Here is a 12,298-nt window from a genome sequence, read left to right on the forward strand (position 1 = left end):
CAGTTCTCTGCTGCCAACGACTGGAACGAACTACAAAAATCTCTGAAACTGGAAACACTTAGCTCCGTCACAAGCTTTAAGCACCAACTGTCAGAGCAGCTCACAGATCACTGCACCTGTACATAGCCCATCTATAATTTAGCCCAAACAACTACCTCTTCCCCTACTGTATTTATTTATTTATTTATTTAGCTCCTTTGCAACCCATTATTTCTATTTCTACTTTGCACTTTCTTCCACTACAAATCTACCATTCCAGTGTTTTACTTGCTATATTGTATTTACTTTGCCACCATGGCCTTTTTTTTTGCCTTTACCTCCCTTATCTCACATCATTTGCTCACATTGAATATAGACTTATTTTTCTACTGTATTATTGGACTGTATGTTTGTTTTACTCCATGTGTAACTCTGTGTTGTTGCATGTGTCGAACTGTTTTGCTTTATCTTGGCTAGGTCGCAATTGTAAATGAGAACTTGTTCTCAACTTGCCTACCTGGTTAAATAAAGGTGAAATAAAATAAATAAAAATCTGTGTTAACATGCCTTAGGCATGCTCCAAGGAGGCATGAGGACTGCAGATGTGGCCAGGGCAATAAATTGCAATGCCCGTACTGTGAGATGCCTAAGATAGCGTTACAGGGAGGCAGGACGGACAGCTGATCGTCCTCGCCGTAGCAGACCACGTGTAACAACACCTGCACAGGATCGGTACATCCGAACATCACACCTGCGGGACAGGTACAGGATGGCAAACTGCCCGAATTACACCAGGAACACACAATCCCTCCATCAGTGCTCAGTCTGTCCACAATAGGCTGAGAGAAGCTGGACTGAGGGCCTGTAGGCCTGCTGTAAGGCAGGTCCTCACCAGACATCACCGGCAACAAGGTCGCCTATGGGCACAAACCCACCGTCCCTGGACCAGACAAGACTGGCAAAAAGTCCTCTTCACTGACAATTCGCAGTTTTGTCTCACCAGGGGTGATGGTTGGATTTGCGTTTATCGTCAAAAGAATGAGCGTTACACCGACGCCTGTACTCTGGAGTGGGATCGATTTGGAGGTGGAGGGTCCGTCATGGTCTGGGGCGGTGTGTCACAGCATCATCGGACTGAGCTTGCTGTCATTGCAGTCAATCTCAACGCTGTGTGTTACAGGGAAGACATCCTCCTTCCTCCTGTGGTACCTTTCCTGCAGGCTCATCCTGACATGACCCTCCAGCATGACAATGCCACCAGCCATACTGCTCGTTCTGTGCGTGATTTCCTGCAAGACAGGAATGTCAGTGTTCTGCCATGGCCAGTGAAGAGCCCGGATCTCAATCCCATTGAGCACGTCTGGGACCTGTTGGCTCGGAGGGTGAGGGCTAGGGCCATTCCCCCCAGAAATGTCTGGGAACTTGCAAATGCCTTGGTGGAAGAGTGGGGTAACATCTCACAGCAAGAACTGGCAAATCTGGTATAGTCCATGAGGAGGAGATGCATTGCAGTATTTAATGCAGCTGGTGGCCACACCAGATACTGACTGTTAATTTAGATTTTGACCCCCCCCTTCGTTCAGGGACACATTATTCCATTTCTGTTAGTCACATGTCTGTGGAACTTGTTCAGTTTATGTCTCAGTTGTTGAATCTTGTTATGTTCATACAAATATTTACACATTAAGTTTGCTGAAAATAAACACAGTTGACAGTTAGAGGACGTTTCTTTTTTTGCTGAGTTTATAATGTTCGTAGCTGTCCATTTACCACCACAGACCGATGCTGGCACTAACCTGCCTAAATGATTACTGCCCAGTAGCACTCACGTTGGTAGCCATGAAGTGCTTTGAAAGGCTTGGCATGGCTCATATCAACAGAGATTGCACCAAAACACGCAATCTCAATCGCACTCCACACTGCCCTTTCCCATCTGGACAAAAGGAACACCTATGTGAGATTGCTGTTCATTGACTACACCTCCCTCTGCACCTGGATCTTGGACTTCCTGACGGGCCGCCCCCAGGTGGTGAGGGTAGGCATCAACACACATTGATCCTCAACACTGGGGCTCATCAGGTGTGTACTTAGTCCCCTCCTGTACTCCCTGTTCACCCACGACTGCGTGGGCAAACACGACTCCAACACCATCATTAGGTTTGCTGACGACACAACAGTGGTAGGCCTGTCCACCGACAACAATGAGCACAATGTGAGCAAGACTAAGGAGCTGATCGTGGACTACAGGAAAAGGCGGGCCGAACAGGCCCCTATTAACATCGACAGGGCTGTAGTGGAGAGGGTCGAGAGTTTCAAGTTCCTTGCTGTCCACATCACCAACGAACTATCATGGTCCAAACACACCAAGACAGTTGTGAAGAGGGCACGACAAAACCTTTTCCCCCTCAGGAAAATGAAATGATTTGGCATGGGTCCCCAGATCCTCAAAAAGTTCTACAGCTGCACCATCGAGAACATCCTGATCAGTTGCATCACCGGCTGGTATGGCAACTGCTCGGCATCTGACCGTAATGCGCTACAGAGGGTAGTACGTAAGGCCCAGTACATCACTGGGGCCAAGCTTCCTGCCATCAAGGACCTATATAATAGGCGATGTCAGAGGAAAGCCCATACAATTGTCAGAGACTCCAGTCACCCATGTCATAGACAGTTTTCTCTGCTACCGCATGGCAAGCGGTACCGGAGCGCCAAGTCTAGGACCGAAAGGCTCCTTAACAGCTTCTATGCCCAAGCCATAAGACTATTGAACAATTAAACAAATGGCCACCGGACTATTTACATTGACACCCCTCCATTTGTTTTGTACACTGCTGCTACTCGCTGTTATTATCTATGCATAGTCACCCCTACCTACATGTACAAATTACCTCAACTAACCTGTACACCCGCACACTGACTCGGTACCGGTACTCCCTGTATATAGCCTCGTCATTGTGTTACTTTTTACTTTAGTTTATTTGGTAAATATTTTCTTAACTCTTCTTGAACTGCACTGTTGGTAAGCATTTCACGGTAAGGTCTACACCTGTATTCGACACGTGACAAGTAGAGTTTTGATTTGACAAGAATATATCAACAAATGTGACTCGTTTCGGGAAACTAGACACGTCGCACGTCACTACTTCACAGGAGAAGTATTTGAAAGTAAACTATTTTTTTTATCAAAATACTTTTTTTAAAATAAATGCCTTCTGGAACATGAATTTTCATGTGCTTTAATAACAAACTTGTATTCCATCTGTAAATATGAATACAATAGTAAAAGTTATGAGTCTAGTTGGTTTAGCCATGGAAAAATACAGGAACTGTCACGCTAACCACGATTGGCTGAGATAATGTATGGGCTGGACATGCCGGGAGATGAGTTTGGATTGGTCTGCCATGTAGCATACTTCTGTCTATAACGTGAGATGCTCAGTATGTTGATAGTCCTTTCAACCGCACCGTTTTTGAAAGATAACGTTAGCCATTGAGAACTACAAAAACGTTTTACAGCTTTTCTCAACAAAATTGATGCCATGAATTTAGCAGGTGCTATCGAGAAATCAATTGGAAGAAGAGTGACTTGACACAACGCTGGACAACCAGATGTAGCTACAAACAAAACAGAGTTAAATGGTTCCAGTCTGCAGTGAAGCGTTCAGCCATGTATACGGGTAAGAATCTAGATACATTTTCAGATATCATCATTTTGACAGAAAGTCATTTTCACTGCAAATTAAAGCGCACTATTAGCTATCTAGCGAATGTTAGCTTGCTGGCTCTCTAGCTAATGTTATGTGTATGATCTGTATAGGAATATTATTTGAATCAGAAAAAAAAATTTGCATTGCTAGTTATAGCCTAATGTTAACCAACTAATATTGAACCTAGTTGGTTAGCTCTTTAGCTACCTGGAGATTCTTACTACAGCTATGACAATGTTTGTATTGGCAGTAGTACGAGTTGGGATTATGCCAGTTCATTGTTTAGTTAGCTAGCTACATGTCTAAATAAAAGACTCCACTTCAGCAGATGATTACATGACCCATCAAGTTAGCCAGGTGTGTCTGAGGGTGATTAGGGCCATCTATTGTATTTCATGAACATCTGTACATGTCTAGACAATAGTGACCCATCCACTTAGCTATGTGGCTGGGGGTGGATATAGCATTTCTTTCACATGACCCATCAATTTAGACAAGTGTATCAGGTAAGCCTCATCTAATAATTTGTAATTATTTTTATTGCTACTATGCAAGTAACCATTTCACTGTACCATTTCCACCTTCTGTATCCTGTGCATGTGACAAATAAATATGATATTTGATATAGTGTGTGTTTACCAGAGATGGCAATGTGAAGAACAGTGTATTTTTTTACCAGGAGTTTTTCCTTATTGTAGGCTACTACTTTTACCACTTTTAGTCTTGAAATCTTTGGTTGTTTACTAAACTACTCATTCTGTTTAGCACATGGCCTCACATGTGAATCCTGAAAGAGATGGGTGGGGCTACGGCTTAAGAGGGTGTGAACAATGCTGAATGGGTGTAGACAAAGTACAGGTCTCCAGTAGGTGTACCAAAAACATTCATGGGACATTTTCTCAAAAGTGGGGTTACAAGTTAATGAACTTTAAAAGCAGAAATACTTTCCGTTTATTCCTCAACTGTAGTGTATGATATACCATTTTCTAGCTCCGAGTCTACTTTTATCCAATGTAAAAAACACAATTTAAAATGTTGCTACATAAGTAAGACGAGGCAGTCAGACACAAATCATATCAATGCTGACTGGGAGGGATTTCATAATACAGCCAATCATACTATGTAGCCTGGCTGGGCCCCATAACCAGCAAAGCATAACAATTCATACTGTACCTGTATCATATGAACAGGGCTACACAGCCAATCTATACAGACTTGATCCCAAGCCTTCCATCAATAAATCAAAACATGTGCATAAAGTTATTAGCCTAGTGGAACCAGCCTGATGCTGCATTCACCATTCTATTTGTTCTTCATAATTGTTCTTATTTCTCCTATGTTTTTTCTAGTATTACATTGTTACTGATTACTGCATTGTTGGTTTTTGAGTGTGCAAGAAAGGCTTTTCACTGTACTTGTGACATTAAAAACTTTAAACTATGTATCCGGTATAGACAAACACATTACAACTTTAGACAAAAAGATTGTAATTTCACTCCACAGTGAACAAATGTTCTTTGAGAGTGTAAAATGGGCCAGGAGCTCCAGGTGCTTTTACCTTAGTGTGTCTGAGCTACGCTTCAATCTCCTAAACAGCTGTGATAAGAGTCAACTGGCCCATCTGCTCTGAGATAGGGAAGGCAATAATGCTCCTGCTGGCACACATCACACACTCAGCCCCTACAGACACCACAACCCCTGGCTGCGAGATCATCCTATTACTGCTATCTCCACTTGTGTGTGTGTGTGTGTGTATGAGAGACAGCGAGAGATAGCTGATCCCATCCTTCCCGACTGCTCTCTGCGATAACACATTTGGCTCGGAGTCGCTCTCTGATGAAAGTCTGAATGCTGATGCTAAAAACTGATAGCAAGGAAGAGGATACTATCTAATACAGCCTAACACCCCCAAAGGTCTGCTTCCCAATCCAGGTCAACAAACAGCAGCTTTGTCCCTCACCTCAATCCCCTTTTTGGATGTTAGACAATATGGCTAGTCTGAAGTAGGCTGCATTCGCAAGAATTTCTGTAGAGCCACCAGAACCTCCAAATGATCAACACATTCTGGATTTGCTAATCAGGACACAGTAAGTTGAGTTCATCCACATGGTGAGAGATCTGTGGGAATGTGCAGGTGCTTGTTGTAGCCTAAATGCTCCAGATGAAGACCCCTGTCTGGGGGTCAGTGGGGCCTGCTCTACCCCCTGATGTGCTCACATTAAACGCTACAGTACCCTCCCTGTCTGAGCTGTTCTTACCCAGCAGAACCAGCAGAACCGTTCCATTAGAACTGAACCTCCCACCTTGCTCAAACAGGGCCTGCTCCATTCCAGATCAACCACCCACTGGGTAGGAGCGGGTGCCCATTCAGGCAGACAAGAGTTAGAAAATACTGTAGAGCAGAGCTGGCCAACCGTTTTCATAGCCAATGAAAGTATTTTCCTCCTGCAACCACATGAAGAGGCAGAGGAAGAGTGGAACACATGATGTTAGGACTAATCCCTGCCATGTACAACAGCCTCACCATAAGAGGCCAACACGTGCACACCCAATGGCCAGACTGGAGGCAAGCTCCACTGAACCTCTGTTACTTAATACAAGTCATGTGTTCCCCCATAAACGTCAGGGGTAGGGGAGGGTGAAAGAGCGAGAGAATGACTGAGAAAGACTCAGAGAAAAACAATTAAGAGAGAGCAATAGACAGAGAGTGGGTGAGAGAGAGGGAGAGAGAGAGAATGGGTGAAAGAGAGAGAAAGGAGAGATATTCAGTACAACACACAAACCTGTTTATCCCCTGTGGGCCAAGATAAATGAACCTAAACATATATTATTTACCCTTATTTTACCAGGTAAGTTGACTGAGAATATATTCTCTTTTACAGCAACATTAGAAACCTTGCTATACAGTAGATATGATATATTAGAGCCTTGGATAGATAAACACACATCACAGCAGAACTACAGTCAGATTAACCCACAACGCTGACCAAAGGAAATGACATGGGCAGAAAGGCCTGCAAGTCAAGCAAAGTTTTGCTTAAATTATGAGAAAACAAGAACAGTTACAGCAGTATAATGACTGCTGATCAGAGGTGACCTAGGTCAGATAAACTTACAAAACCCATTCTCTAGTCTCTGCCTTTTCTATATCCCCTGTGCCTACGTGAAATATAATTATAGGCCCAGCCAATCTGCAACTCTTTCAAATCCTAACCCTAGCCCTTACAATATCTCGCTCCATCCATATTTAAATCCCAGATAGATTCTCAAAAAAGTATTTCCAGCGTCCATAAAAGTGAACTATCATATAGTATATGAATCATGTGATATTGGACTTTTCAACAGTAGTATAATATGTTTTGCTATAACTGCTCCAGCACAGATGTACTCACTGGGTCTGTGCGAGGCAGCCTGGAGCCAGGGTAGGCTGTGAGTCAGGGATGCGCTGCAGGTTAGTGAGCTCCAGCATGTCCACCTGCACATCAGTGGTGTGTCCTGGCAAAGGCTGCAGCACAGTCAATATCTTCTCCACCAAGCTGTCACCATGGTGACCAGCAGCCCCTGAGGACAAGGAAAAACAGAGAGAGATTTAAACCAAAAACAAGGTCCATGTAAACATGAATTAATTCTGTGCTTAAGGTGAATAGAATATGGAATAAGGAAGTGTGACAATCAAATGCCCTTTCTGTTAGGCAGGGAGGTGCAGCAATTAAATCATTCTGACATGCGGAAAGTGTGAATGTTGCACTCGGCTGCAGCTTGACATATTTATGGGCATCAGTAGTTGTACAAGGCTGTGTTATGCACCTGTTAGATCCAGTGTCCTGTCGATGAAGACGATGGATGCTTTATTGGGGGCTGTCTTTCTGCGGTTCTTGGCTTGAGGATGATTGGCAAGTTCCCCAGCGATGAGACGGCTCATTGGACCCAAGGCGAAGCTCTCCTCCCGGGTGCTGGTGGACTCAAACATGGAATTCACCGCAGAGGCTAGAGATTTAATTTCAATCTGCAGCTCCGGTGAAAGAGAGTGCAAGTCAACATCAGTCAAGCTTCCGAACCTCCTCTTCTCTGGGCGCTTTATATTGATGGTCTCGAGGTCCCGTGGCAGCAGCGGGAACAGGTGCGCGAAGGTGGGCGCGAGAAGGAGTTGTGGTGACACGGGAGCAAAGACCACCGGCGCATGCATGACTTCCGCGGTGTAATTCATATCTCCCATCCATTCGCACAGTTTATCTTCAAACTGCTCGAACACAGGGTTCCCCTCTAATTCAGCAGTGACATTGTTAGCGAGGAGGTGTATGGAGTGGGCTACGGTGGTGAAAACGACACAGTACTGAAAATGACTGAGGCCAACGATGTCTTGTATAATGTCAGCTGTTCTCCCTTTGAGCAAAGTGCTCACCACAAACACTGCCTTTGGTTCGTTTTCACCACCGGCTTCGAAGCTCGAAAACGGTTTTAAATTACGAGCACCAGACTCAAATACACTGGTAGCTCCACCGTTCCAGTGAAGACTCTCAGCACACTTGTCGTCCATGAAAACCACCGCTTTCTTTACCTTTGACAACACTCTGTCCCACATCTGACCGGGGAAACACGTAAAGCCCTCAGTTGGTAACATTGTGGAGATGATACTGTCGTTTAGACCGACCGAAAAGTACAAGATTTCTATAAAATTGTCAGGCAAACGCCATTCCAAAACAACAACACCAACACATGTGTCTCTTAATGGTGACGTGGCATACCACGTCGCGATGGATATACGTACCCAGACACATGCTGCACCGGTTTCATTTGGCACCGGTTTCATTCCTCATATAGCAACATACTAGCCACACTACAGAAAAATACATACACAATAGATATGCTTATCATGAAGCTCAGAAACAAAATTGCAAGCTTGTTTGACACTGGCAGATACTGTAATGGGAATATTTTTTGAGAAATTGATACATGGAAGCGAAAAAAAGAGAATCTCAAGATATACTGACCAATAGGAAACTGCTGTTTCTTCCAACGTGGATTTACGTCCGTGAAAGGTGGACTGTCGCTATAGAAACGTGTGTGTGTGTGTATTAAAGTAAACTGTCACTATTTTTGACTAATAAGGTGACACGCTGTCCTTTCCGTAATTGTTTTAATATCACCGTTGTAACTAACAGTTTGAAACTTGAAAATCTGTACTGTGAAAATCTCGAGTTTGGTGAAATAACTTATTTCATTGCGATGTATTTTATTTGCTAGAGTATCTGTCAAGTTGTGTGATTCAGAAGAAGTGACTGAATTTGGAGAGATAGGGGGCTATGAAGAGGAATAATTGTTATATGGAGGTAGTCAAAACAGATACGACACTAGTTAGCTCACGAATAGTTACATTTTTATAGGGCTAAGTTACCACTCTGTGTCTGGCAAATGAGCTGTCAAATTTCTGTTAGCTAGCAAGCTAACCACAACACCAGAAACAACACGTGCGACAGGGTACCACGTTGACAGTGCGACACTTTGGGATGTTTTCTCCTGCTGCTTATTTCCTGTAACTTTTCTTGGTAGGGAGTGAATATGAGAACAATGTCCAGTGACTATGAAATAAAATTGCAAGCACAAGGAATTATTGAGTTAAGGCATTTAGATTTAGAAACCTGCTCCTTTTTCTCTCTATTCTGGACGTCACAGACGACCAATTCTTATAGCTTTTAGCAGTACCCTCATACTCATTCTTCTCTGCTCCTCTGGGGATGTAGAGGTGAATCCAGGCCCTGCAGTGCCTGGCTCCACTCCTACTCCCCAGGCACTCTCTTTTGATGACTTCTGTAACCGTAATAGCCTTGGTTTCATGCATGTTAACATTAGAAGCCTCCTCCCTAAGTTTGTTTTATTCACTGCTTTAGCACACTCTGCCAACCCAGATGTCCTAGCTTTGTCTGAATCTTGGCTTAGGAAGTCCACCAAAAACTCTGAAATCTTCATCCCTAACTACAACGTTTTCAGACAAGATAGAACGACCAAAGGGGGCGGTGTTGCAATCTACTGCAGAGATAGCCTGCAGAGTTCTGTCCTGCTATCCAGGTCTGTACCCAAACAATTTGAACTTCTACTTTTAAAAATCCACCTCTCCAAAAACAAGTCTCTCACCGTTGCCGCCTGCTATAGACCCCCCTCAGCCCCTAGCTGTGCTCTGGACACCATATGTGAACTGATTGCCCCCCATCTATCTTCAGAGTTCGTGCTACTAGGTGACCTAAACTGGGACATGCTTAACACCCCAGCCATCCTACAATCCAAGCTTGATGCCCTCAATCTCACACAAATTATTAATGAACCCACCAGGTACAACCCCAAAGCCGCAAACACTGGCACCCTCATAGATATAATCCTAACCAACGTGCCCTCTAAATACACCTCTGCTGTTTTCAACCAAGATCTCAGCGATCACTGCCTCATTGCCTGCACCCGTCATGGGTCAGCGGTCAAACGACCTCCACTCATCACTGTCAAACGCTCCCTGAAACATTTCAACGAGCAAGCCTTTCTAATCGACCTGGCCCTGGTATCCTGGAAGGATATTGACCTCATCCCGTCAGTAGAGGATGCCTGGTTATTTTTTTTAAATGCCTTCCTCACCATCTTAAATAAGTATGCCCCTTTCAAGAAATTTAGAACCAGGAACAGATATAGCCCTTGGTTCTCCCCAGACCTGACTGCCCTTAACCAACACAAAAATATTCTGTGGCGTTCTGCATTAGCATCAAACTGCCCCCGCGATATGCAACTTTTCAGGGAAGTTAGAAACCAATACACACAGGCAGTTGGAAACGCCAAGGCTAGCTTTTTCAAACAGAAGTTTGCTTTCTGCAACTCAAACTCTAAAAAGTTCTGGGACATTGTAAAGTCCATGGAGAATAAGAACACCTCCTCCCAACTGCCCACTGCACTGAGGATAGGAAACTCTGTCACCACCGATAAGCCCACTATAATTGAGAATTTCAATAAGCATATTCTACGGCTGGCCATGCTTTCCACCTAACTACCCCTACTGCATTCAACAGCACTGCACCCCCCACAGCTACTCGCCCAAGCCTCCCCCATTTCTCCTTCTCCCAAATCCATTCAGTTGATGTTCTGAAAGAGCTGCAAAATCTGGACCCCTACAAATCAGCTGGGCTTGACAATCTGGACCCTTTCTTTCTAAAATTATCTGCCGAAATTATTGCAACCCCTATTACTAGCCTGTTCAACCTCTCTTTCGTATCGTCTGAGATTCCCATAGATTGGAAAGCAGCTGCTGTCATCCCCCTCTTCAAAGGAGGGGACACTCTTGACCCAAACTGCTACAGACCTATATCCATCCTGCCCTGCCTTTCCAAGGTCTTCGAAAGCCAAGTCAACAAACAGATTACCGACCATTTCGAATCCCACCGCACCCTCTCCGCTATGCAATCTGGTTTCAGAGCTGGTCATGGGTGCACCTCAGCCACGCTCAAGGTCCTAAACGACATCGTAACCGCCATCGATAAGAAACAATACTGTGCTGCCGTATTCATTGACCTGGCCAAAGCTTTTGACTCTGTTAATCACCACATCCTCATCGGCAAACTCAGTAGCCTTGGTTTCTCAAACGATTGCGTCGCCTGGTTCACCAACTACTTCTCTGATAGAGTTCAGTGTGTCAAATCGGAGGGCCTGCTGTCCGGACCTCTGGTAGTCTCTATGGGGGTACCACAGGGTTCAATTCTTGGGCCAACTCTTTTCTCTGTATACATCAATGATGTCGCTCTTGCTGCTGGTGAATCTCTGATCCACCTCTACGCAGACGACACCATTCTGTATACTTCTGGCCCTTCTTTGGACACTGTGTTAACAACCCTCCAGATGAGCTTCAATGCCATACAACTCTCCTTCCGTGGTCTCCAACTGCTCCTAAATACAAGTAAAACTAAATGCATGCTCTTCAACCGATCGCTGCCTGCACCTGCCCGCCTGTCCAGCATCACTTCTCTGGACGGTTCTGACTTAGAATTTGTGGACAACTACAAATACCTAGGTGTCTGGTTAGACTGTAAACTCTCCTTCCAGACTCACATCAATCATCTCCAATCCAAAGTTAAAACTAGAATTGGCTTCCTATTTCGCAACAAAGCATCCTTCACTCATGCTGCCAAACATACCCTCGTAAAACTGACCATCCTACCAATCCTCGACTTCGGCGATGTCATTTACAAAATAGCCTCCAATACCCTACTCAACAAGCTGGATGCAGTCTATCACAGTGCCATCCGTTTTGTCACCAAAGCCCCATATACTACCCACCACTGCGACCTGTACGCTCTCTAGAGCGAGCTGGCCTTCGCTTCATAATCGTCGCCAAACACATTGGCTCCAGGTCATCTACAAGACCCTGCTAGGTAAAGTCCCCCCTTATCTCCGCTCACTGGTCACCATAGCAGCACCCACCTGTAGCACGCGCTCCAGCAGGTATATCTCTCTGGTCACCCCTAAAGCCAACTCCTCCTTTGGTCGTCTCTCCTTCCAGTTCTCTGCTGCCAATGACTGGAACGAACTACAAAAATCTCTGAAACTGGAAACACTTATCTCCCTCACTAGCTTTAAGCACC

General features: G+C 44.6%; 1 protein-coding gene across 1 annotated transcript in view; it reads right to left on the reverse strand.

The window, feature by feature from the left end:
• Window positions 1-8,442, reverse strand: part of LOC106560266 (sec1 family domain-containing protein 2) — a 166,659-nt gene extending 158,217 nt beyond the window's left edge. Inside the window, exons 1-2 of the mRNA XM_014122975.2 lie at window positions 7,494-8,442; window positions 7,079-7,247 (exon numbers count right to left, since the gene is read on the reverse strand). Coding sequence (XP_013978450.2) covers window positions 7,079-7,247; window positions 7,494-8,307 — 983 coding nt within the window. The 5' untranslated portion in view covers window positions 8,308-8,442. The remainder of the gene's footprint in view (window positions 1-7,078; window positions 7,248-7,493) is intronic.
• Between the last annotated feature and the right edge of the window lie 3,856 nt (window positions 8,443-12,298).

This window comes from Salmo salar, chromosome ssa10, assembly GCF_905237065.1.
Source record: "Salmo salar chromosome ssa10, Ssal_v3.1, whole genome shotgun sequence".
NCBI classification, from domain to species: Eukaryota; Metazoa; Chordata; class Actinopteri; order Salmoniformes; family Salmonidae; genus Salmo; species Salmo salar.